The following is a 26,352-nucleotide window of genomic DNA, read 5'->3' as shown; positions in this document are numbered from 1 at the left end:
CCCAGCAACATAGTGCTTTCTATAGCTCTCTACACACTGAGGCGCTTTCCCACCACCTGGTCTGCACACACACTGTTCCCTCTGCCTGTGACACCTTCGGTCGGTCCCTGCTCACTGCAACAAACCTTACTCATCTTTCAAGACTTACACACAGATGCCACCTAACTGGGACAAACTCTCTATCCTCCTGGGAGGGCGTAAGTGCATCTTGTGGGCTCACATGGAACCTACCGTTACCTCTATCACTATCTGCCTTTAAATAGGGGTGACTCTGACCCTCCCTTGCTCAGAACTCTCCTCATGAAGCCTCTGCAGTGCTGAAACTGTTCTATATCTTGACCCAGATTTTGCTTTCATGGGTGTTTACATATGCAAAAATTCATGCACCTGAGACTTTAAGATTTTGTCCATTTATCTGTATGGTTCCAACTTTAGTATATGTGCTGCCGAAGAGAGCACATCCATTTATGTGTACATAACTTACATCTCAGTTAAAATATAAGTAACCAAAAACAAGCAATAAAATCTCCCAGTGCTCCCATCATCCTTAGGAGCAAACCAGCACTCCCCAGCCTGGCATTGGAGGGCCTGTTTTTCTACAGCTTTATCTTCGAAGGTCTAATTGTGGCAAACAAATGAGCAGGAAGTGATGAGTGAACAAATGGCACACTGGTCCATTTCCCATGGGCTGTTTGCACCACACAGGACATCTGTGGGGTGAGCCCGGCCCACATCTCTTTCTCCCTCTGTCTGCCAGGAGGGTGCTCGGTCTCTGAGCCTCTCTTGCAGCTAAGAGTGGTCACAACAAGAGATTTTGGCCAGTGAGACATAAACACAGGTCTGCTGCTGGCCCTGAGAAGGCTACCGCTTTTTCTTTAAAAAAGGTGCACCCTTCCTGCAGGTGCGACGTGTGAAGCTATGCCTGCCATCTCCTGAGCAAAAGGGAAGGGCCAAGAGAATCATAGAGAATCACAGCCCTCCTGGCCCCCAAGTTGTGGAGACTCTGAGCTGGGGGCCCACAGCTGTCCTTCTCCAGACTTGTTTCATGAGAAAAATACCCACCTAGTATTTAGTCCATTATTGGATATGTTTGCTATTAAGAAATGTAGTCACCAGTATCAAAAAACCAAACCAAAACAAAAGACATCACCTAAAAACCCAGTATGGGGGTGCGGCTCCTGGAGTACTGTATCTGGGGTCCCCGAACTGGGGTGCTCCCAGGTAACGATGGCACAACAATGGCAATAACAGTAGAAAGAGTCCCGGGGCGTTCATTGACTAGACCTTACTCAGGGTGTCTCACACTGGGGGCGGCTGAAGGTAGCAGAGCTGAAGGTGGGGCCAGGTCGGAGGTGGGGACTGGCCCAGCAGCAAGACAGAGAGAAGCAGCAGCAGCAGCAGCCCCAGGACTGGAGCGGGGATCAGCGGGTGCCGGGTGACCCTGGCGGGGGGCAGTACAGAGTTCAGGGAGGGGCCGGGGAGCTGCCAGAGTCTCAGCGGTGGGCAATGTCCCCGTGTGTGACCATCACCCTCCCTTCCGGGACTGCCTTGGGGCACACCTGAGCGGCTGGGGGTGCAGGGGGGCCAGGCAGAGCTGGCCCCAGTCCGGCCTGCTGACTGGGACCAGCTCTTTCACCACAGGCACCAGGGCTCGCTGCAGATCCGGCCTGGCAGGGCTGCTAGGCAGAAAAAAGGATGGGGCAATCATGCCGGACTTTCCCCTACCTCCAGGTCCCTTCCAGTCCCCGTGGGTCCTGTTACCTCTCAGGAAGGCTTCCTGGAATGTCTCCAGGGTGAGGGTCTCCCAGAGGGATGGGGAGATTGGCCTGAAAGGACAAAGGAAACGGACTTGAGACACTGGCTCCTGGATTAGGAGAGGCCTTTGGTTTAGCCCAGTGGACAGAAGTGACTGCATGGAAGGGGTTGGAACACAGTGGCTCAGTGCCGTGACATACACCACCAGGTGGGCTTCCCAGCTCTGCCAGCTTCCACTGTGTGTCCCTCTGGAATGTCACCCCCGTCTCCAGGCCCCACTTTCCCCATCTGGGCACAGGGTCGTTGACATGTACCCACCTCACAGGGCTGAAGGAGAGTCTGCCTGAGGGAACACAGGTAAAAAGCAAAGTAGCGGAGGGTGCTTGGAACAGTTTCTGGCACTGAGTGAGCACTGGGTAATTGTGTGTGCTGTTCAATATTGCTAGCTCCATTTGCATCTGATTCTGGAAGGATGCAAGTTCCCAGAGGGCAGAGACCTCATCTTCTCCAAGAGTCCAACCTTGTGCTGGGCCTAGTCCAGCGTGGGCACTCTCTTTGGGTCTGTCTCCCTGCCTGTATCAGAACCTGCAGGTGCCTTAAGATTAAAGCCCCAAAGGGGAGCCTGGGTGGCTCAACTGGTTAAGTGTCCAACTTCAGCTCAGGTCATGATCTCGTGGTTCGTGAGTTTGAGCCTCTTGTTGGGCTCTGTGCTGACAGCTCAGAGCCGGGAGCCTGCCTGGAGCCTGCTTCTGATTCTGTGTCTCCCTCTCTGTGCCCCTCCCCCACTTGCTTGCATTTCCTCTCTCTCTCTCTCTCTCTGCCTCTCTGCCTCTCTCTCAAAAATAAACTTAAAAAAAAAAGCCCCAAATATTTGTCCAGGGGCCATCTCATCCCCTCTGTTGCTCTCAGGCTTTTGCACCCACACTTTTGTTCCATGGATGATGCTGATGGCAATAGTAACAATAATAAGGAATAACAGGAACACCAGTCTCAGCCACCACCTGACCACTGCCACCTAATGTACACCTGTTCTGCGCCAGGCCCTTTACACGTGGTCCTTAACCCTCACCCCACCCTGACAGCTAGGTAAAGATCATTGTCAAGTCAGCTGTGAGGATAACTGAGGAGGGTACCAGTCTCCATGGAAGGGAGCAGGAGGTGGCTTTGGGGTCAGGCTGTTCAGAGAGACCACGTTGGATGGTCTGGAGCCTGAAAGAGCCCAGATACCAGGTGTACATTTGGGCTCTCACATTCCTAACCTGAGGACCCAGGCTCCTCACCCCTCCTCTCCAGGCTTCCTTCCTTCCCTTTCCTTGCCAGAGAATGGGGACTGTCACCCACACCTCACCCTGTGCCCTGCCGCTATGAGGAACAAAGCAGCGGGTGTGTGTGGTGATAGGCAAGGGGGCTGTGACAGGCGCTGTGCCCCAGGGAGTTCTGGGGCTGGCTGGGGAGGGCCCGGCCCCTTCCTGTGTGTGGGCGCATGTGCGTGTGCATTTTCGCATTCCGGGGGTGTAGCCACGTCTGTGAGGCCTGTGGCTTAGCGGCTGCAGCCCTGTGTATGTGCTTGGGGGGTCCCCTGGGAACATTCTGGCCGCCCACTGGCCTGCAGGCCTCCCCCCACAGCACTGTCCGCTCTCATTAGCTATAGCAAGGGCCTTGTTATCTCTTGGCCAAATGATTTTTCTGTCTGCTCAGGAGAAGTGGGGGTGTGGGGTGAGGGCTGGGAGGAGCTGCCCGTACATCAACCTCCTCCAGGGCCTGGAGTAGGTAGGGGCTGGGGACTGCCTACCCTGACCTGGGTCTCTGCTTCCTCCTCTTCCTGTCTTCTGGGTAACCTGAGAAGACAAAAAAGTCACTGCAAGCATCTTCCCTCTGCCTAGCTTCCCTTTGCCCACTATGGAGCTGGATGAACCTTTAAAGCAGGGGTCTTAATGCAGACCGGGCATCATGGATGAGCGTGGGGGTGTCCTGGAGCCCCAAGAGCAAACTGCTGTGTATAGGTCAGCGTATGTATTTTGCAGGGGAATTTTCAACACGCTCTTCATACAACTGGCTTTCTCAGCTGCTATGTTTCCAGCCGATGCCTTAGCTGGGAGCCACGGCTTCTCTTCTCCTACTCTCCCGACACCAGAGACTCAGGGCTCTCCCAGACTCCGGGGCAGGTCCAGACCCCACCCCCCACTTTGTGCCTGGTGGGCTGTGCCACTTTTAGTGAGTCTCAGTCTTACTGGATCTACTTTTAGGACTGAGATTCCAGAAGCCAACTGTGTGAGCAATTCCCCCCACCCCACAAGTCATTCTCTGGGGTGGGCAAGCATCCACCCTCTGCTCCCCCGAGGGCTACAGCTCTCTGAAGTGCCTCTTTGGAGACTCAGACCTCAAGCTGTCTGGCCCAAATGCCCCTCAGAGACCCAGACGTCCACACCACCAGCTACCACCTCCATTTGGGTTCAGGGATCCATCCTCCAGCTACTACCACTTTGACAACCTCAGGACACAGCTGTTTCTTCAATTAGCACTCCAAAGTCAGCTAGGCTGGTAAGCCCCCAGTCAGACACAGAGGTGTCTCATCCCCTGGGACTTCTACTTGGGACCCAGGTGGCTCCTCCCCCAGCTCCTCTCGGATCCGAGCCTTCACCCCTACCCATTGTTAGGGACCACAGGATTCACTACCTCCCTTGCTTCCCAATCTGTGAATCACACTGTCCTGCTCCTGGGAAACTCAGATGGCCAGCCCCCGCCCCTGTCGCTGCTCAGCCCCTTCTCCCCTCCCTCCCCTCCCTGGTGACGCTAGGGAAGGTCATAGCTCTGGAGCCCCCCTCCCGCCCAATCTCAGCTTTCTCAGAGGAGCCCAATTAGAGGCTGGTGGCAGGAAGCCTCATTAGCTGCCTCAGCGGAGAGCCTGAAAAAGAGGAGGGGGTGTGGAAGGCCCCAAGGCCAGGGCCCCGGAGGAGAGTGGGCCCAGACATCGAGTGCTTTATCTCTCCTTGGAGGCCTGCATCTAAGCTTCGGAACAATCACAAGGCTGGGGTTCCATGGCCCACCACCCCATCACTAAGTCACCAAGCTGGGATTTGAACCCAGGCTGTCTGATTCTAGAGTCCCCAATTGTCTTGTAACTACATGGGTGTTTGCCCTTGACCCAATGGGTTTCATTCATCCCAGGGTTCCCTGGAGGCCTCGGGAGAAGTGTGTTCAGTGACCTAGTGACTGAGCTGTCCCATCTGCCTGACAACTGTCTTCTTGTCTGAGAGTCTCCTATATGAAAATTGCTCCTACAGGACTCCATTCAAGCATTACCTCCCAGGGAAGCCTCCCCCACAGGTGGAGTGAAGTGTCAGATGTTCTCACAGAGCCAGCCAGGTCAGAGTCTGTGTCCCTCTAGGCTAGGAGATGCTGAAGGCAGGGCTGGGTGTGACTCATCCTGGGTCACAGGCCCAGGGTGGCCTCAGTGTGAAGGAATGAGTGAATGAATGAATGAATGATGAGCAGCTCCCCCAGGGCTCTTCCAGTCCTTGTATGCTATTCAAATTCATCCAAGAATTTGGTGTTACCTCAACGCAGGGGGATGGCTCTGGAAGGAACAAGCTTCTTACCACATCGATTGCTCCTTCCTTCCTCCTTGAGGGTGCGCTGGCTCTCCCTGGAAGTTTCTCTGTGGGAAAAGAACAGGTTAGGTCTCCCAGGCTGCGACACCTGCAAGAATTCACCACCTTGGGGCGCCTGTGGCTCAGTTGGTTGAGCGTCTGACTTTGGCTCAAGTCATGATCTTGCAGCTTGTGAGTTCGAGCTCCACCTTGGGCTCTGTGCTGACAGCTTGGAGCCTGGAGCCTGCTTTGGATTCTGTGTCTCCCTCTCTCTCTGCCCCTAACCCACTCGCATTCTGTCTCTGTCTCTCTCAAAAATAAACAAACATTAAAAAAAAAAAAAAAGAATTCACCGCCTGCATCTAGGACCTGCCCTCCTCTTGGGCTCTGTCACTGAGGCTGGCTCTGCATCCCTCTCAGAGCAGAAGCCAGAAACGGGAGAGTTGTTCTAGACCCCCTTCTATTCAGGACCCAGGAGTCCAGGTCCCCCAAACCTCTCGTACTCCCACAAACTTCTCACACTCACGTGGACCCAAAGGAGGCTCAGTGTTTCCCTTCAGATCCCCTTTCCCTCCCAGGTTCCTGGTCTTGGGCAGCTCCACAGCTGTTCTCCTTCAGGATCCAGGTCCTGTTTTCTCCGGAGACATCTCCGTGTGTGGCCCGGACCACCGACTTGATATTGTTTTCTAAATACATTCCTGAGCTTCAGCCTTGTGTACCCATTGACCTCAGGTAGCCCCCCAAATGCCCCTCAGGATCTGCATCTCACTAGGACGCAGTATAAGTTTGGCATCTTTCTGGCTTCTCCCTTCCCAGCACTCTGCGTGCCCAGCCCACTTGCCTGCAGCTGTGTCCCCCCCGCCCTACTTTTCTCTGCCCATCATTCCTCTTTCTCCATCCCAGGGCCCTGGCCTGGCTCAGACTTCATCCTCTGGACTCTTGCCCCAGCCTCCTCCCTGGCCTCCTGGCCTCTAATCAGAATCCATGTGGCCTGCAAGGGGTCTTTCTACATTCAGAGCTGACCTCGTCCCTCCCCGCTCTCAGCCCTCCTGTGCCTCCTGTGGCTCCTGTGGCTCGATGGAGAAAAGTAGAGTCTCCCAGCCTGATGTTCAGGGAATCCCTGTCGTGATATGGCCTCCCGGCTCACTAGACACCTCAACTCCCTCTGCTTTCCGAGCATGTTGTATGCTTTTGTGCTGCCAGGAAGGCATCTCTTTCCTCACACCACTTCTCCCTCTAGTTTTCCCCAAATAAGCTCAAGTGTCAGTTTCCCTGTGACACCTCTCCAGTCTCCCACTTGACACAGGTGCCCCCTTCGCTGGGCTCCCTCAGGGCCTGCCGCCCACCTCCGCACACCCATCGTCCTGCATTAGGATGGCCGCTCTGCACAATCTCTCCCTCTGGCTCCAAGTGGCTCCACGTGGTAGCTCCAGGACCCAGAGCAGGTGGCAGCCAGAAGCCTGGGTCCGTGTCCCCCGGATGGGGCATCAGAGAGCTCACAGCAGAATCCACTCTAACTTACACCTCCTCTGAGGGCTGTGACTCTGCTGCCCATAGGCTGTGTGACTGGGGATGTGTGACCTATCTGAGCCTCAGTTTCCCATATGTGACAGGATGAGGGATGAGGATGTCTACCTCACAGAGATGCTGGGGGAGGTAAATGAAAAATCAAACAGCACTGGTGTCGAAGGGAAACACAGAAGCATCTCTCAATCCAGGGAAAACATGAGCAGAGAGACAAGTTTCTCCTTTAAGAATGGTAAACAGGGGCGCCTGGGTAGCTCAGTTGGTTAAGTGTCCCGACTTACTCTTGACTCTTGATTTCAGCTCAGGTCACAATCTCATGGTTTGGTTCATAAGTTCGAGCCCTGCACCAGGCTCTGTGCTGCTGGTGCAGACTCTGCTTGGGATTCTCTCTCTCCCTCTCTCTCTGCCCCTCCCCACTCGTTCTCTTTCTCTCTCTCTTAAAAATATAAATAAACCCATGGGGCGCCTGGGTGGCTCAGTCGGTTAAGCGTCTGACTTCAGCTCAGGTCACGATCTTGCGGTCTGCGAGTTCGAGCCCCGCGTCGGGCTCTGGGCTGATGGCTCAGAGCCTGGAGCTTGCTTCTGATTCTGTGTCTCCCTCTCTCTCTGCCCCTCCCCCGTTCATGCTGTGTCTCTCTCTGTCTCAAAAATAAATAAACGTTAAAAAAAAATTAAAAAAAAAAAAAAAAAACCTAAAAAAATAAAAAAAAAAAAAAAAAAAAATGGTAGGCACACCTGGGTGGCTCAGTTGGTTAAGCGTCCGATTCCAGCTCAGGCCATGATCTCACAGTTTGTGAGATGGAGCCCTGTGTCAGGCTCTGTGCTGATGACTTGGAGCCTGCTTCAGATTCTGTCTCCCTCTCTCTCTCTCTGCCTCGCCCCTGCTGTTCTCTTTCTCTCTTTCAAAAATAAATAAGAATAAACATTAAAAAACCCAATGGTAAACAGGTAATTCTGAAGCAGTATAATTCTCAAGATGATGCAGTTACAGAGCTGTGAGCAATATTTTCTCTGGAAAAAAACAAAAAACAAAGACTTCTGGCACGAATGGATTAAAATCTCACTTTTCTGTTGTGGACACTGAAGATGAGCTGTGCCAGTTGTTTCAAAGGGTGTTGAAATACTGTTCAGGCAATTACAGAAGTCCTAAAACAACAGCTATTGGTTGAGTTCAAGATTTCACAGTGGGCTTGCTAAGCTTTTCCTAAAGGTGCTTGCATCCAAAAAGTAAAAGTTTTAGAAAAATAAAACCAACAAGAAAACACACATGCAAAAACCACCCCCAAAAAACCCAAAAGTAAAAGCTTAACGTATCTTTCCGGTGTCTGGAAGAACGCTTCACGTTTTACCTTCCCCCTGCAGACCCTGGTAAATAATGATTCCTGACAGTGTTTTCCACCTGACAAAAACTACCAGCAGGCAATTTGTGTTTGCTTTGTTTACGGTCTATTGCACTCCCGAGCTGGTCTCTAGGGGGCAGGGATGGTGTCCTGTCTGGCTTGGGCTCTGTGTCCAGCAGGCCCTTCAACACTTGCCTGTGGGATGGGCAACAAGCTGGTGGCAGGTGGAGCCCCAGGCCCCTTTCCCAGGTCCTGGACGCCGGTGGTCTCTGAGCCCCTCCCATGCTCACCTCTGCCCCAGCTGGGGCTTCAGGTGGAAACTCAGCTTCCTCGTCTGTCTCAGTCTCGATGATGACCTCCTCCCACTGCCACACTCCACAGAGAGGGCTGGAGAGAGCGGAGTCTGCCACTTCTTGTTTCTGGGAGGGAAGGCATTTCTGAGACCAGGGATGCCAGGGTGAAGGCAGAAGATGGGGATGGAGATGGGCTGAGGCATGGGGTGGGGGAGGGCAGGGGACTGGCGTGAGGCTGGGTCGGGGTAGGGATGGGGTTGAGGATGGAGATGGTCCTGGGGGGCAGATGGGCTGGGGTGAGAATCGGGGCTGGGTCAGAGCCGTGGCCGGCCAGGGGTTGGGGTGTTTCCGTGGAGCTGGGCCCACCTGCCGAATGGCCTGGATCTCCACGCCCAGTGACGGGGGCAGCACCTGGGTCCAGCCCGCTCTTCTCACCTGGGCCCCTTCCGGTAGCCTAGTGACACCGTCAGGAGGGGGAAGGCTCTCTCTGTGCCTGCCTACTACCCCTCGGTCCACCTACTCTGGGGTCGTGGCCCTGCCCACCCTGTGGCTGGAGGTTGGGGGTCCCTGCCTTTGGGCTCTCCTCCTGCCTCCTCCACCCCTGACGTTCCACTCACTCATCCGGCCCCTCATGGATCTGACTCAGCTGCTCCTCCAGGTGTGAGATTTCCAGCCTCAGTTCCTGCAAAGGGGGCAGTGGGGGACCCTGGCCTCTCTGTTCTTCTCTACCTCCCAGCCTTGGGCTCCCCTTACCGTCACTTCTACTTCCCCAACTTTTTTGAGCTCTCCAGACACATATTCCCAAGAGACAAGGAGAAGAAACTTAGGAAGCCAACAAGAGACAGAGAGCAGCAGGAACCTAGAAGGTAACCTACTGGCCAGGAAAATTAAGAAAAGGAAGGCAGAGATGGAGACGCACAGAACAAAAGACATGGATGGACACAGATTCACAGGGGGGGCAAAAGACAAGCAGGGTGTAAGAGACTCATAACAACCAGGGACCAACAGAGAGTAGTGACCCCTGGAGACGGACAGACTAGATCAAAGAAAGGCAGACACAGAGCAAGATGAGCAGGGGAGATGCGGTGAGAAGACCCCCACAAAGAATGAAAGTGGACCCAAGCTGGAGATACACAGAGTGAGAGAGAAAGGAAGGAGCAGAGAACAAGAGAAAAGGCAGAGAGAGAGATGGAAACAGAGAGGGAGAGACACACAGTAGTAGAGATGGAAGAAACCAGGTATAGAGACTCCACAAAAGATGGGCAGGAACAGAGAGAGGCAGCAGATCCCAGAGATGGCAAAAGAGCGGGGCTGGGCAGGGGGCCGAGGGTGGGAGGGCAGCCGCCTACCTGGGTCATCGTTCTGTACTCCTCCAAGGTCTTGGCCAGACTCTCTGCATGTTGAGTACGCTGGGAAGGCCCAAAGGTAACTGAGACTGGGCCCAGCCCCAGAGAGACACTGAGGCAAGGGGTAGGGGAGACTGGAAGGGTGAGCTTGGGGGGGAAGAGCTAGGGCCTGAGGGAAAGCACCAGGTTTCTAGATCCTGCAGGGTCATGCTTGTGAGCCTGGTGTTGGGAGCAGGGAACCCTCTGACCTCTCCAGGCTGCATATCCATGGAGGAGATCCTGGCGGGACCTCCCTTTCTAGACTAGGGGCGGGAGATGGCCAGGCACATATGGAAGGTGAATGTCCCCTTACCACCCTAGGGCCCCTCACCTCAGAGAGGACAGCATCTCGTTGGCAAATGAGGCGTTCACACTCAAAGAGCTGCCGCTGCCAAGGAAGGAGCCCGTCCATCTGTCCGGCCTTCCGGGACTTGCCTCAGCAGGCGCTGCCCTCCCCGGCCCACCCAGCTGTCTCGAGCCCCTCTCCTCAACCTCCCACGATGTCTCTGGACATCAGCTATCCCGAGAGGGATTTCAGCCAAGCTGCCCGGAGCCCCGGGAGCCTGATGGCTTGATGGAAGTCCCCGGTTCTCACTAGGCCAGAGTGGCTGAAACTGGTAAAAATGGCAGGAGGAAGAGATTCCACCTTCAAAGCGTCCTTTTCTGTGGCCAGCTCCTCACTTCTCCTCTTCACTCCGTCCCGCTCAGCCAGTAGTTTCCCGTTCTGGAAGAACGAACAACCGGTCACGTCCCCTCCGGCACATGTTAGTACTCACAGCTGACATTTCCTGAACAGCTGATATGCAGTAGGCCTCATGCTAAGCACTTTCTATGTTTTGGCCCATTTAATCCCTCCAACCATCCTGTAAGATCTGAGTTTTGATTTCTCTGTGCATCACTGGGTGCTTGTCTGTAAAAACAGAGATGAGAGCTGCCTGGGTGGCTCAGTCATTTCAATCTCCGACTTCGGCTCAGGTCATGATCTCAAATTCATGAGTTTGAACCCCGCGTTGGGCTCTGTGCTGACAGCTCAGAGCCTGGAGCCTGCCTGTTTCTGCGTCTCCCTCTTTCTCTACCCCTCCCTCACTCGCGTTTTCTCTCTCTCTCTCAAAAGTAAATAAACATTAAAACAACTTATTAAAAAAATGGAGATGAGATAGACCTACTTCATAGGGCTGCTGTGTGGATTAAATGAGCTAATGGTGACTGCTAACCTGTACTGAGTGCTTTGCAAGTGTTAACTCATTTCTTATCCCCCATTGTTTTTTTTTTTTTTTTAAGTTTATTTCTTTTGAGAGAGAGAGAGAGAGAAATAGTGGGAGAGGGGCAGAGGGAGAGAGAGAATCCTAAGCAGGCTCCACACTGTTAGCGTGGAGCCTGACGCAGGGCTCAAACTCATGAACTGTGAGATCATGACCTGAGCTGAAATCAAGAGTCTGTCGCTGAACTAACTGAGCCATCCAGATACCCCTTTACTACCTCATTGTAAAGATGAAGGCAAGTCTAGCACAGAACAGTTGTGCAACTTGCCCCGAGTTATACAGGTGATAATTCATGCAAACACATGTTACTACATATAATAAGCACAAAACATATATGGTATATGGTAATTGCCTGGCATATACCAACATGTTCAGGAAATGTAAAATGTATAATTTTAAAGGTATCTTCAAAACTTTGTAAGTGCTTTTCACACACATATGTGAAAATAACAGTACAATGAATGTGCATGGCCCATCACCCAACCTTGATAATTATATACATTTCCCCAATTTCTCCCCTATCCTCCAAGGCTTTTGTTTTGTTTAACAGATGATTCAAAAGCAAATGCCAGATATCACATTATTTCACCTATAACTACTCTGGCATTTTTATTTCCTACTTGAGGAATTTTTACTTTAGTAAACTCACAATACCACTATCATCTTAAAATGGATCATTCCTTACTGTTGTCTCATACTGAATTGGTGCTTTAAAAAAAAAAAGTTTATTTATTTAAGTAATCTCTCTACTCAACATGGGGCTCGAACTCACAACCCTGAGATCAAGAGTTGCACGCTCCTCCAAGTAAGCCAGCCAGGCACTCCCTATATTTTTGTTTCATTTTTTCATTTTAGTTATCTCACAAATGTCTTTTCACATTTATTTAGTTTGTATGAGGATCTAAATGAGGTCCACCGTGGCTTTTAGTTGAAATGTCTCCTTTTCACCTGACAGTGGTCACCCACCTCCCCAATCATGGAATTTTTTGGGGCCCTTCTTTTGTGGAAGAAATCAGGTTATTTGTCCTGTAGAACAGGAGCATTTGGATTTGACTTACTGAGTTCTCATTCCCTGTGCGGGATGTTCACCCCGTTCCTCCAACCTCTTTATTTCCTCTAAACTGGTGAGTAGATCCAGGGCCCTGGCCAAGCTCCTGTTCCATTTTTTGGCAGGAAGATTTCACGGGTGCTGCTAAACGTGTCCTCTTGCACCATTCAGGAAGAATGTAATGTCTGGTTGTCCCAAGTGTTAATGTTTTTATCGGGATCACCTCCCCTGTCCCAATTTTGCAGAGGAAATTGAGGAGTGGAGGGACTAAGAAACTTTAAATGGTGAGTGAGTGGATTCAAACCCAAATCTGACTCTAAATGCTGCAATTATAACCCCCAGACTCTCTGAGCCAGACATAGCCCTGGGTGAGAACAGGGAACCAGCTTCGTCTCTCCCCTCAGGGGAGCTCATTGCTAGAGGTGGAGACCAGTGCAGAAGTAGATGATGACAACATGGGAGGCAGACTCTGATGAGGCTTAGCTCCTGGGCCTTGTGGGACCCCGGATGAGGGGGTTCCTGAAGAAGCAGTGTTGGGGCACCCTGAGTCCTCCAGGGTGAGGAGAATTATCTGAGAGAACAAGGGGGCTGGGAGAGGGCAGCACAGGCCAGCCATGCTGTGACATCTGAGAATAAAATGGCCCCAAATCCAGTCTGGAGTTTCCAGGCACCAATACTATAGCAACTTGCACTGACTTCGATGGGAAGCAGCCATGGGCAAAAAGCATTTCAGCGCAAAGAGGCAGGTGGACTTCCCTCGCCACACCCCTCCTCTCAGTGCCCCTGGGGATACCCAGGCCAGCTCCTCCTTCTCTCCAGCTGGCTCGGCTCCAAATCCTCCATCAGTGGGCCCTCACGCTCAGTCTCAGAGGCCTGGGCTGCCAGGTGAAGGGCAGAGGAAGGACGGACCAGGAATGCTGTGTCAACATCTGTCCACCTGGTAGGGGATTTGCAGGCTGGATCCTGGGCCACTCGGCAGGGAACCTGGTTACTCAGCCTCTCCCGCCTTCTTCTGCAGTAACCTGAGCCCTGCTCTGTAGATTCTCTGTAGGAAAACTGAGTGTCTGAGTGTCCCCTACTCTACTCTAACATTATTCTACTGTAACTTGAGAACTCGATCTATAGATGCTCTGTAGGCTGCCGAGGGGAGGGGATAGGTGGAGGGGAAGCAACCAAGAATAGCTCTGGTTTATCGAGCGCCTAGGATGCCCCAGGCACCGCTCAAGGCACTTGACCTGGCAGTGGGCCTTCTGGGCTGGGAGGAGGCCCAGACTTCTGGCTGCAATTCACCCTGCTTATTCTTTCTTCTGCTTTCATTGGGGGTCCACTCCACATGGGCAGGTGGGTCCTGGTCTGGGGTGAATGAGATGGATATCTCGGAGGATTCAGAAGTGGCTTGTTAGCTAACCCAGCAGCCATTGTCACCCCCTCTGACTTGTTCATCTCCCACTCCAGAGGCTGAGCCCCCCTCACAGCTGGGGGTTCTTGCCAGCGAGATGGAAGAGAGGTATGCTGGGGTGGTGGGTACAGTGGGGGTGCTCCTGGGAAGCCTTTTCCTTCTGATGAAAAGAGAGCTATGGGAGAAGCATTAGCTGGGCTCCCCTGTCCCTCTTTGTCCTGATTTGGATGAGACCGTGAGGGCAGAGCTGCTGCAGCCATCTGTGATCACGAGGCCACAAGCAGATGAACAAGCCTGAATCACCAAACCAATCCAGAGACCTTCAAAGCCTCTTGTTACAGAAATGAGTGCCCTTTGGATTGAAGCCACCATTTCTTCTGTGTTCTCTTCCTTGGAGCTGTAAGTATTCTGGCCCATCAGCGGTTGGATTACCCATGCCAGGGAGTGGTTTGGCTATAATCATATGATATCACTTTATCCAGTAACATAGAAGAGGGAGGTTCTGCCATGGGGCTTTAGGGAGAATTTCTCCCTGTTCTTAAAAAGTGATGTTCTGGAAGAAACAGTTACTTCCTGGCTACACCCCATGCCTCACATTGTGGCAGCCATCTGTGGCAATTCCCATTGTTCCAAATGATGGAACTCTCATGGAAGAGCCAGAGAACAATAGTGGAGAAGTTTTGGATTTGAATACAAAAGCTACAATACAGATGTAGGACAAAGAGATTTGGGGGGATTGGGCAGAATCAATATCATTGCCTGGACTCAGCAAAGATCTTTAGGTCAGGGGAGGGGTGCAGGAGGGTCAAAAAAGAGAGCAGTAGAGGGGAAACATGCCCTGAGCCAGCCCCCAGCCCCGGGTTAGCTAAGGTGGGGGGTGAAGAGGAAGGATGCTATTGAACAACACAACCCCTGGGAGGTCTGGGAATCAGAGAGCATTTCTCAGCTCAGTCTCAGCCCCAACAAGGCCTGTGAATAACAGAATTGAGATAGCTGTGTGAGAACCAGAGGCTGAGAGAGACCCACGAGGCCCCCTATGGCCACAAAGAGTCTCAGGGAAGTAGCCAAGCCTCCTCTTTGGCCCCTGAAGGGTATGGAAGTGGCTGAGGGAGAGCCCCAGAGGCCCCCATGTGCTGGGGGGTCCAGAGGGCCACCACCAGCAGGTGCAGTGAGGACTGTACATCCAGACACCAGAGGCAATGCCCGCCTCCCAGTGGATGCCAGCGTGTGGTGGTGACTAAGGACGAGGACCAGATGGGATGATGAACATCAATCTTGTGACCAGCAGAGAGAGCAGATGTTGAGCGAGGACCGCCACCTCCTGGAGCAATGAGATGCTGTGTGGGTCTCCAGCAACTTAGATGCCACCTTGTGGGGGGTAGTGACGATTTTCATTATCAATTGATGAGTTTCATTTCCATCTAAGATGACTAGATGGATCTGGATTTAACAAAGGCTCGGGAAGGAGAAGTCACATGTCTAAAGGTGGCCCATGTTGTAAGTGGCAGAGATGGGATTTGAACTCGCTGATTTCAAGGCCTGTATTCTTTCCACCATAAAAATGCTAATATATGAACAATACTGGTTAACTTTCAGCGAACACTTCCAATGGTCCTGCCTCATACCTAATACTCTATAAGCATCCTTTTGTTTAAATCTCACACAACCCAGTGAGGGAGATTCTATTATTTTGCCCATTGTTACAGGTGAGGACACTGAGGTACAGAGAAGCAACAGACTGACCCATGCTTATGGAGGCAGCTCCAGCATGGACCCAGGCAGTCCGCCCCACGCCCCTCACTCTTACTAACCATAGCAGTCCTCACATGCAGTGATGTGACCTTCAGAAACATTCATATGTTATTGGGATTCTGGGGTCTCCCTCTACAGACTGAAAGAATAAGTGGGTGCAGGCTACTGAGGATGCCTGGGGCAGACGGGGCGGGGAGGGGAAGATCCTGAGGACCGGGGAAGGGATGGGGTGGGCACTGGGCCTCAGCTCACCTCCTCCTGCAGAGTCTCCATCTCGGCCACCAGATGCTGCTGTTCCTTTTCCTGAGCAGCCGCGAAAGAGGACAAAGGCTTTCTTAGGACCTCCTTGCCCCCATATTGCCCTTCTCCCCCACCTGGGAACACATCTCGGGTCTGGGTCATTAAGGAGCAAGGCTGGGAGAAGGGGTCTGGGAGCCCTGATGGCTCCTGCTGTCCCCTTTGTCATAAAAGGGATGGCAAATCGATCTGAGCCCTAGGTCAGGAGCAAGCAGGACCTGGAGGAAGGGAGGAAGCCAGGGTAACCTCTGCACCTTCCCATTTCACAGTCAGACACCGCTGCTCAGACTCTTTAAGAAAGGGAGAAGGCACCTTCGTGCCCCTTGCCCAGAACCCACCGTCTGTCGGGCCTGGGCCAGGAGGCTGCGATTCTGCTCCTCCAGGCTCTTGGCCAGAGTCTTCAGATCCTCCAGCTCCTCATCCACAGCCTTGGCACACTGCAGAGCCTGCTGGGTACTGAGTGGGGGCGGGGCAGATGGGCCACGCAGGAGGGAAACAGAGACCATAGAGATAGATCCACTCAGAGCTGGAAGTAACAGAGACCTGGGGGTGGGGCACAGAGACCCAGTTTCTACCTAAAAGACTAAGGGGGTGGGACAGAGACCCAGAGAAAGCAGGAGGACTAAAATAGGGGAATCATGATGGACAGGAGCATAGAGAAAGGGATAGGCTGCTGATACGGAGACTCAGAGAAAAATGAAGAGGGAAGTCTGAACCCAAGAGGCCAAGAGACAAGAACTAGGGAGACACAAAAGAAAAAGAGCAAAAGAGAAAGGGACAGTGCAGGGTTGAAGACAGGGCAGGAGGTGCGGAGAGAGCATGTGGAGAGGAGAGTGACGGGGGGGGGGGGGGGTGAGGGGGGGGAGGAAAGCCTGGTCAGGAGGGACACAGGTGCGCCGGCCCACCTGCGAAGCTGCTTGCGCAGGGCTGCAATCTCCTCCCCGAGGCGCGCAGATCCCTCCTCCGCTGTCTCCACGCTGCGCTGGAGCTTGGCGTTCTCCCCGGCCAGCCTGCGGTTGCTGAGCTCCAGGTCCTCCAGGCTGCTCAGCAGGTCAGCTGTGGCGGGCCTGGGGTCAGGGAGGGGCGGGTCACTGGCCACAGCTCCGACCTCCTTTCCCAGGTTGGGGAGGGGGTGGTGGGGACATGAGGTTCTTCTGGAGAGAGAGAAACAGGAGAGACTGCCCCGCTCTCCTGGAGCCATCAGCACAGCACCCCTCCCCCCCATCCCTCACCCACTCCCAAAGGACCCCAAGCCCTATGACATGGAGGCTGGAGGGCAGCGGGGGAGAGAATAGGTACAGCTCAGGTCTGGGGTCTTCGCCTCCGAAGCTCTCCAGGTTGGCTGGCTCCTCAGCTTCTGGGCATCCTGGGGAAGACAGACAGGGTGGTGGGCTCCCCGGTGACCTTAGGTGTTGGGCCACCCCAGAACTCGGGTTTGGCCTCCGCTAGCCTCGCCCTCACATTTGTTGTGGGTCATGTCATCTACTCCTGGGGCTACAATTACATCCAGCAAGTGAAAGGCCTTTTGCTCACTGGTACCTTGAGCAAAAGCTGGCCCTCACTCATAGCCCCGATTCCGTCACATCCAGGATGAGGCAGCACCTTAGCTGCCCCCAAACCTGTTCTTCCTCCCAGTATCCCTCCCTCCCGGCCACTGGGCTGTCCTGGCTCATCCCCACAGTCCACTGGAGCCCAGGCCCTCCTGCCCTCCTTCCCCATTCTCTGTCCTCCTCTCCTCTCTGTGTCAGCCAGTCCTGGCTCAGGCTTTGCCCTCTCCTCTCGCCCTCTCCCCTTCCTCGCCCTCTCCTCACCACAACCTCATCCCCAGCCTCCTGGCCTCCAGCCTTCCCCCACCCAGAGGGGTGTTTCCTCAACAGGAGCTGACCTGACCCTCCCCTGGCCCCCAAGCCCAACTGGAGGTTTAAGGGAATGTCCAGGAAGCTGTATTTTTTTTTTTTTTTTTTGCTTTTGTTTGGTTTTATAAGGTATAACGGGAACACTTTTTACGGTGCGCCTCCTGTGTGTGAGGTCCTAGGGATAAAATGGTGAGCGAATCAACTAACCAAATAGCACGGCAGGTAACTTAATCGGTTAATCATGTTTTTACAGGAAAGGAGGGCTGTGAGTGAGCCTGGACTGCCAGGGACCTTAGCCTGGGGCCTCCCCAGGGCTTCCCCACAGAGGGTTCCCCAGGTGTGGGAAGTTTAGGGGGAATAACCTGAGGGGAGGACCGTGGTGGGCAGGCACTGAGTGCATTAGAGGCTGAGCCAGGAGGCCCAAGGGAGCAGGGACTAGAGAGCAGGCGGGAGCTGGAGAGAGCTGACAAGGAGAGGTGGGCAGGGCCTTACAGTCCTCTGTGATAGGCTGGGGTTAGGAGGAGGACTTGGAACCAACCCCTGAAGAAAAAAACCCCAAAAGGTCAAGAAAGGAGGGAAGGCAGTCATGGAGGTGCCTAGAAAGCCAAACTCACAGCTCCAGGATGGAGCTAAGGTTCCAAGGGTCCCACCCTATGCCCCTGGCTCTGTCTCCAGGTGGGAAGTCCCTCCACTGTCTGACCCCGGGCCTTCCTGCTTCATTCTATATATAGTAGTCTCACCAGATGGCGGTTGCTGGGAGGTCAGGGCCCCCTCGAAGGCTGTCTCCTCTTCCAGCTCTAATCCCCTGTATCAAAGGGATGAGGCTTAGAGCCCCCTGCAGCCACCCCCAATCCTGACCAGCCACGAAGGGGGATTGCTGGTGGCAGGAGGAGGGGCCGGGTCAGGTGAGAGCCAGAGAGCATGGACAGCACCACCGTGGGGAGGAAGGTAAGGCCAGATGGCAAGAGCCCTGGGCCAGATGGAAAAGCAGGAGAGGCAAGGCCTGCGTTTGGAGAAGGGATGGGGAGGGGCCTTAGTCAGCCCCCTAACACCCCAACTTTTCCTTCCAGCCCCTTTTATTTCTGCCTCCCCATCCCAGGAACTTTGTCTTCAGACTTTCCACCCCATTCCCCCCAACCCCATCTCTTTACTTTTCGCTCCTCCTCAGCCTCCTCCAAACCACAGTAGGTCCCTGTGCCCAAAGGGTGCTGGCTGCAGTAAGCAGGTATGAATGAGGTTAGATCTCAGGAAGGACTTCCGGGGGGGCGGAGGGGAGAGGTGCAGAGACCCACCCATCCAACTGACAGGCAGCAATCCAATCCCGCATGACAACCAGGAAGGTGTCCAAGTCCACAGTGGCCTGAGGGCCCTCTCCATTGGGGTCCAGGTTGCAGGCCAGTGTTTGGAGGCGTGCATCCTGGGAGCCCCGTCCTGTCACAGCCTCCAGGTAGGCTAGTACGTGGGTCACAGTCACGATACCTGGGGACAAAGCATGCCGTGAGGGAGTCTAGGGCAAGTGGGGGGGAGGGGAGTAGGGACAGGCAATGGCTTGAAAGCAGGATGCCAGTGGCTGGGCTGGCAGCACCTCTGCACCATGGCTTAACTGAGACACTTTGGGCAAGTCCTTTCCCCTCCTCTAAGTTGAACTCTTCACCTGCAAATGGAGCCCAGTCATCACCACTCACAGGGTGGACCCAAGAGGACCTGCTATGCCCCATCAGGCCCTCAGTGGCTGCCCTCCCTCCCTCTCCCTAGGCCCCACCCTCTTCCATTAATGTCCTCACCCTGAAAGGCCTCCGTCCCTTTATCCAATCCTTCCAGAAGCTTCCTACAATCACCCATTTGTCTGTAGGACCCCCAAGAAAGGGCCCTAGCCCATCCCTCTCTTTACGGCTCCCCAGTTTCCAGCCTCCCCATCTCTGTCCCTTATTATTCCTTGTGTCTCCCAGGTCCAGGGCTGCCAGGCTCTCATCCTGTCCCCCACCTGTCCTCTGGGGGTCACAAGCTTCGAACGTCGAGTTGAGTATTTGCTCCTCTAAGCTCAGCAGCGTCCCCAGGCTCCCCTCCTCCAGCTGGTCCCAGAGATACACTGAGGAGACAAGAGGGCCAGCCCGCCCATGAGAAGGGGAACAAGAAGAGGAGTGACCCCAGGTCCTGTGCTCCTGCAGAGGGGAGTGAATTCATCCTGAGCTACCTGGAGTTGGGGGGGAACAGCAGGAAGCTCGGGCTGGGGACAGCAACAGTAAGGGCCTCCTTGCTCCCCATCCTGAGGATATGGGCCCCCTCTTTCAGGCCAGGAAGTCCCCCCTGCTTCTAATCCTTTGTGTCTGAGCAGCTCAGGAGCCCAGATAACAAACAAGGCTCTGAAATCACCCTTTTCTCCTCTCTTCCCTGGCCTCCCAGGCTCTGCTCAGAGGGGGCTGGGGCAGAGGAGGGCAAAGAAGAGAGGATTCTGGGAGGAGCTGAGGGTGAAGGGGGGCCCAGGAGCCAGGAACAATCCAATAAGGCGCGGGCAGCCTGGATCGATTCTGCCGGCCACATCTCCGGTTTCCCAGCCTGCCTGGGGGGCCGGTTGTCTTTCCTACCTGAATCCCCAGGCGGGGCTGGTGTCATTGCAGCCCACAGCCAGGGGCCAGAGATGAGAGGGGATGGGTGATCTAGGTAGGGTGAGTGGTGGGGGAGTGGTTAGGAGCTCATAGCCCAGCTACGTGACTATGGGCAAGTCCATTCTCCTTTTGAAGCCTCAGTTTCCCCACCAGTAAAATGGGCAGGTAGTGGTTCCTCCTTACCAGGGCTGGGAGGGTTAGGTTTGTGTGTGGGAAGAGACCTCCCAGCACAGACACACAATGTAAACGCCCCCACGTCTGTTTGTCCACGGCTGTATCAACAGTGCCTGCATATACAGGCACTCAATAAATTCTCCACGATACAGGGGAAGATCCTCTACCCCAGGGATTACTGGGGTCCATTTCTCTGGGACTGGAAGTGACCTGCAAGGCTCCCTACCCTTGAACAACTGGGTATAGCGGCAGGCCTGGCACAGGCTGCTGGGTCTGGGTGACCCAAGGGGCAACCCGAGCAAGGAACGCAGACTCTCTGAGCCTCAGTTTCTTCCTCTGGAAAATGGGGCTGGTGTTCCCTCCCTCCTAGAGAAGAAATGAGAAAATCTGGAAAGGCTCTGGGCAGAAGGCCTGGCCCATGGTGGAGGCTCGATAACAGAATTGAACATTCATTTAGCAAATGTGTAGGTGCCCTTCCTCTTCTGAGGGTTTGTATGGACCACGGCCACTGCTATTTGTAGCCCCACTTTACAGATGAGGTGAGTGAGGCACAGAGTAGTTAGGAACTTGCCCTGGCTCTTTTTTTTTTTTAAGTAGGCTCCATGCCCAATGTGGGCCTTGAACTCACGACCCTGAGCCAGCCAGGCACCCATGGGTGCTCTAATTCCTTTTAATCTCCAGGGTTCATTGTAGAGAGCTAACATTCAGCCCCCACAGGTTTGAACCCATGCTATTAGGGAAGGGGAGAGGGAACCCACAATTAGAGGAGACACCAGGGCCCATGCTGGGGCTTTACCTGAATTTGCAGTGTTCGCCTCTCACTGTGCTCCCCAGGAGGAGTGAAGGAGGACAGTGAAGGAGGACCCTGAGGTCCAGCGAGGTCACTCCCCAGGGCTGCTCAGCCAGAGTCAACCCAGGACGTCTGGCTCAGAGGACCCCCACGTGTCTATCTGGGGCCCCTCAGGAAGATGTCACTCTGCCTGTGCTGTTCTGTTCCTTTCCCTTCATTTCCATCCTCCGTGTCTCTACCTCTCTCTGTGTCTCTGTCTCTGCCCTTCTCTAGTTTTCTCTCTGGCTCTTTCTCTCCATCTTCCTCCCCATCTCTCTTCCTGGGGCCCTGCCTCTCTGTCTCTGTGTTCCTTGTCCCCATTTTCTTCCCCGTGTCTCCAGCTCTGGGCTTCTTTTCCCATATCTCAGTGATTCTCCATTCCCCAAGCCTTCTCTCTCCTTGCCCTGCTGTCTCTCTGGCTTTTTCCCCCCAGCCTTCCTCTGTCTCCATCTCTCCCGGGTGTGGCCTTCCCTTTCCTTCAGGAGCCTCCCAAAGGCGGCTCAGCCCCGGCCCAAGGGATCCTCCGGGCCCGCACGCCCTCTGCTGGTGCCGGAGAAGTTTTGATGTCGGTCACTCGGTCCGCCAGCCCTGGCGCTGCCTCCCGCACCCAGGTGTCTGCCTCCTACCTTCCCCTCTGGAAAGACTCCTGAGGCCAGAGTCCAGGCCTGCGGCTTTGAGAAATGATGCAGGCTCTGCTGCTGGATGCTGGGAGCCTCTAAGAAAGCGGCCCTGCCTCTCCCCAAGGGTGGGAGCCTCCTCCCCCATCACATTGGGCTCTCCCACTTAGCAGATGAATTTCAGAGAGGGCAACCCAGTGTCTTCCTCCCCAAGCCGGCTTTCACACCCCCTTGGTTTGCATCCATCCAAACAAATCAAGAACAATAATTGAGCTCCTACATGTCAGACGTTGTTCTAGGGCAGCGCTAACCAATAGGGCAGCCACTTGCCACATAAGTTTCTTGAGTGCTTGAACTGTGGCGAGTGTGAATTGAGATGCTCTATTAGTGTAAACCACACACCAGATCTTGAAGTCCTAGTGTGAAAAAAAAAAAGAATATCTCTAATACATTTTTATATTAATTACATGCTGAAAGGATACCATTTTGGACACATCAGGTTAAGTAAAATCTATTATTCCCATTCCATTTTGCCTGTTTCTTTTTACCTTTAAATGTGGCTAGTAACAAAATTTAAAATTACATTTATGGCTCACATGTTGGTCAGCACTGCTCTAGGGACCAGGAATGCCAGAGTGAATAAAACAGACAGACCCCCATGTCGGGACGCCCGGGTGGCTCAGTCGGTTGAGCTTCTGACTTTGGCTCAGGTCATGATCTCACAGTTTGTAAGTTCAAGCCCCGCATCAGGCTTGGGCTCACTGCTGTCAATGCAGTGCACAGCCCACTTCAGATCCTCTGTCCTCCTCCCCCTCTGCCCCTCTCCTGCTCCCACTCTCTCTCTCTCAAAATTAAATAAACATTAAAAAACAAACCAAAAAAAAATCCAAAACAAAAAAAGACCCAACTCATGTCCCAGTGGGAGAGACAGAGACTAAGCAGTGCTATGAAGAGAAGCAGGAGAGGGGAGGGTATGTGAAAGGCTTTTCAGAAAGCAGAGATCTGAATGACTAGTGAGGGGCGACCCAGCAGGTCATTAGGGAGGAAGGAACAGAGCTTGCTAAGGTTTCTGCTGTAGTTTCCCCAGAGCAAAGGAGATACGGTATCCAGACAGGTGGGCGCACATCGGCACTTCATCAAAGATAGCTCCCTCCCTCCCACCCTGGCACCAAAGTGGAGGCTCAGTCACCCTAAGCCACCTCTCTCAAGTCCCCAAGCTGGCACCCACTCACCCACTGCCCCCTCCTCATCCTCCCTTAGGGTGAACAGGGGTCCAGCCACCTACTTTTTGCAGCGGGGCCACCCGCCCGGCCCTCTGGGACATCCATGGGCCACCCTGGTCGCTCCACAGCTGCTGGAGAAACTAACAGCCTGCCCCCATCACGGGGAGGGACTGGTAAAGGATCGTCTGCTCCAAGAGCTCCTGGAAGGACAAAGGGGAATGGCCTCCTCAGACCAGCCACCCTGCCCCACCTGTGCCCCAGGCCGCTCTGGGTTCTCAGAACCTGTTTGCCCACCCCTGCCTCAACCAGAGCAGCTCCCGCTCAGACCTGTTTTATGAATTGGAGGTGTGGGCTGGGAAAATGGGGGGCCAAGGAGTGGGCAGCAGAGATCAAAGAGGGGGCTGGTGGATGGGGGTCACTGCCTCCTTGCTTCCCTCCCCCACCTCCTCCCCACAGCCTGTCAAGTCCCTAGCCTTGTCCCTCTTGCCCTATGAATTCTAACTTGACCCCTCCTCTCCTTCCCTACAGCTCTGGGTTCCATTCTCTCCCCCTGGGCCCTGGGCCCACCCTCCTCCCGGCCTCCCAGTCTCTAGTCTTTCCCTCCCCGTCCATCCCCAGCAGCGCCCCAGAGCTGACCTGCCCAGTGTTCCCCCGTGGCTCCCCAGTACCCCAGGGACAGAGCCTAGACCCTGGACCTGGCATTGAAGGCCTTGCACAGCCTGGCCCTGCCCAGGCTCCTGCCTCCCTACCCCAAATCACACTTGCTGTTCCAGCAAATCTGAACTGCGTGCTCTCCCCCAAACTGGACTGGCTGTCCCCACCTCGGGGTATCTGACTGGGACGTCTTCCTTTCCAGCCCTTCCTGCCTTGGCTTATCTATCTCCTCCTCTGGGAAAATGTTTCTGAACCAGCTGCCGTCCCTGGGTTCCCACACCACCCTGGGCTACCGACATTCTGCCATATCAGTCTGTATTTGGAACTACTGGCCTCCTGTGCGAGTTGGACCCCCATCTCTCTCCTGCGCCAATCCCTGCCATGGATCCCTAGTGCCCTCAGGGCTAAGTCCTAGCCCCTCTGGCTGGTGTGGGACAGAGTCTTCGTCCCTGCAATTCCTTGCCCCTTTTTGTCACTTTTCTCTCCACTGGCTGACCTCTAGGTCCCTCCCGCTCATCGCAGCCGTGGGAGTTCTGCACCTTTGCATGGTCTTCCCAGGCCCAGGTGGTACCACACGCACCATCCTCACATGTGGCCCCTGCCCTGGCTCACAGCCTCCCTGGGAAGCCTTCCCTGAGTCCCTGGGGTCCCCTAGGGACCAGTGAGGGACTCCCTCCTCTGTGCCCTGACAATGCCCTGCCCTACCTCCATTATAACCAGGCTGACCATCCGTACGACTTATCGTCCCAACCCAGGACACTTTCAAGAGTGAGAAGAGTGTTGGGGCACCCGGGTGGCTCAGTCGGTTAAGCGTCTGACTCTTGGTTTTGGCTCAGGTCATGATCTCACAGTTTCGTGAGTTCAAGCTCCACATCGGGCTCTGTGCTGACAGTGAGGAGCCTGCTTGGGATTCTCTCTCTGCCTCTCTCTGTCCCTCCCTAGCTCACACTGTCTCTCTCAACTTAAAAAAAAACTTTAGGGGCGCCTGGGTGGCGCAGTCGGTTGAGCGTCCGACTTCAGCCAGGTCACGATCTCGCGGCCCGTGAGTTCCAGCCCCGCGTCGGGCTCTGGGCTGACGGCTCGGAGCCTGGAGCCTGTTTCCAATTCTGTGTCTCCCTCTCTCTCTGCCCCTCCCCTGTTCATGCTCTGTCTCTCTCTGTCCCAAAAATAAATAAACGTTGAAAAAAAAAAAAAAAAACTTTAAAAACTTACAAACTTAAAAAACTTAAAAAAAAAAGTAAAAGAGTGAGAACGGTGCTATTAATAATTATGCTGGACAACTATGCCCATCGGGACTACACTGGGCACACTGGGGCAAATGGCCCACGTAGGGTCACCTGGGGTCTGTCTGTCTTCACCCCACCTGCTCGTCATGCCTTTCCTCACCAAGTACTCCCCACACCCTGCTCTCCCTGGCGCCAGCCGGGTCCACAGCCATGGAGTGCACGCTTCTTGGCAGCTTTTAGAATGTTCTAGAAAAAGCAGCCTTTGAAGAGAAAGCCTTCCAGGGTTTGGACAATGCTGGAGGGTGCAGAAGGGGGGTGATGGCTGTGGGATCTGAGGGGGGGGGAAGGGTCTGGCACCGGGTGCTTCTGACAGGGACTGAGGGATAAACTCCCGGTGAGGGGCTGAGGGAGGCTCTCCTCAATCACGGAGGGTCTTCCACAGGGAGCCTGGAGCAGGAGGAGGACACAGGCAGGAATTAAAGGGGTTCGGATTTTAAAGGGGTCTCTGGGTTCCAAGAGGGTCTCTGACCAGATTTCTGGGGCGTCTCTGGATTTCTGGGGGTGTCTGGATTTCAGAGGTCTCTGATAGGATTTGGGAGGGGAACCCGACAGGATTTTTGGTGGGTTTGACAAGATTTCCGGGAATCTCTGACAGGATTTCGGCGGGGCGCGGGGAGGGGTGGGGGTTCTCTGATTTGGGAAGGGAGCGTAACAGGATTTTTGCGGGGTAGTCTGGCAGGGTCTGAGGGAGAAGTCTGACAGAATTTCTAGAAGATTCTGACAAGATTTCAGGGGTCATCTATCACATTTCCCAGGAGTCCTTCTCAGTATTTCTGAGGGGTTTTCATCAGGATTTCACGAAAACTTTTAACAAGGTTTGGAAGGCCTTGATATTGGGGACTGTGCCCTAGGATTTGGGGGGCTCTGGCAGGGCTTCTCTGGGGAACCCCACCACATCCCGAGCGTCCCTGAGCCCACGTCCCACTCTCAGGACACAGCCGGGGCCCACGACCTACCACCAGGCAGTTGCTTGGGAAGAAGGTACACGTGCGCCGTTCCCGCCAGAAAAACGTTGGGGCGAGACCGAGGGCGCGCGCGGCGCCTAAGCCCCGCCCCACCTGGGCGCCTCCCCACGACGCAGGCGCACACCGGGGGAAGGCTCGCTCTAGTCTTGTCGGTTACCTGCACCAGGACGCCGCGCATGCGCAGGACTGTCCCGGCGCGCACCCAGCCTGGCCGAGCGGGTGCACGCGTATCGGTCGGGACGGCCAAAGCTAGAGGGAGGGCCGCAGGCAGCGGAAGCGAGGGGCGCCTGCGTCCCCTACGCTGGGGTCTTCTCTCCGGCCTCAAGCTTGGGTGCCATGGGCCAGTTGGATTGAGGGACCCCTTGTCCATCCCCCACTTTTCATCAGCTACTAAGTCACGCCCTTTTTGCCCTCTCTTCCGTGCAAGGCTGCCCATCGCCTTCACAATGATGTTCCTACCCCGTCTTGCCTCACCACTTCCGCGCCCTTGTGGC

General features: G+C 54.4%; 1 protein-coding gene across 1 annotated transcript; it reads right to left on the bottom strand.

Moving 5' to 3' along the window:
* Positions 1 to 411: 411 nt before the first annotated feature.
* Positions 412 to 25,927, bottom strand: KASH5 (KASH domain containing 5). The gene is made up of 20 exons (XM_030299637.1): positions 25,850 to 25,927; positions 23,016 to 23,153; positions 19,489 to 19,593; positions 18,797 to 18,983; positions 18,245 to 18,309; positions 16,948 to 17,014; positions 16,554 to 16,715; positions 15,987 to 16,104; positions 15,604 to 15,654; positions 10,537 to 10,614; positions 10,222 to 10,278; positions 9,855 to 9,914; positions 9,123 to 9,187; positions 8,872 to 8,959; positions 8,503 to 8,631; positions 5,355 to 5,413; positions 3,548 to 3,593; positions 1,762 to 1,826; positions 1,560 to 1,676; positions 412 to 1,441 (listed from the first exon to the last, which is right to left on the bottom strand). The coding sequence occupies exons 2-20, from the start codon at positions 23,056 to 23,058 to the stop codon at positions 1,300 to 1,302; spliced, it is 1,704 nt and encodes a 567-aa protein (XP_030155497.1). The 5' UTR covers positions 23,059 to 23,153; positions 25,850 to 25,927; the 3' UTR covers positions 412 to 1,299.
* Positions 25,928 to 26,352: the final 425 nt, after the last annotated feature.

The sequence above is a fragment of the Lynx canadensis genome, chromosome E2 (assembly GCF_007474595.2).
Source record: "Lynx canadensis isolate LIC74 chromosome E2, mLynCan4.pri.v2, whole genome shotgun sequence".
NCBI classification, from domain to species: Eukaryota; Metazoa; Chordata; class Mammalia; order Carnivora; family Felidae; genus Lynx; species Lynx canadensis.
Note: the sequence above shows the minus strand (reverse complement) of the source record. Positions and strands in the feature narration are given on the sequence as shown.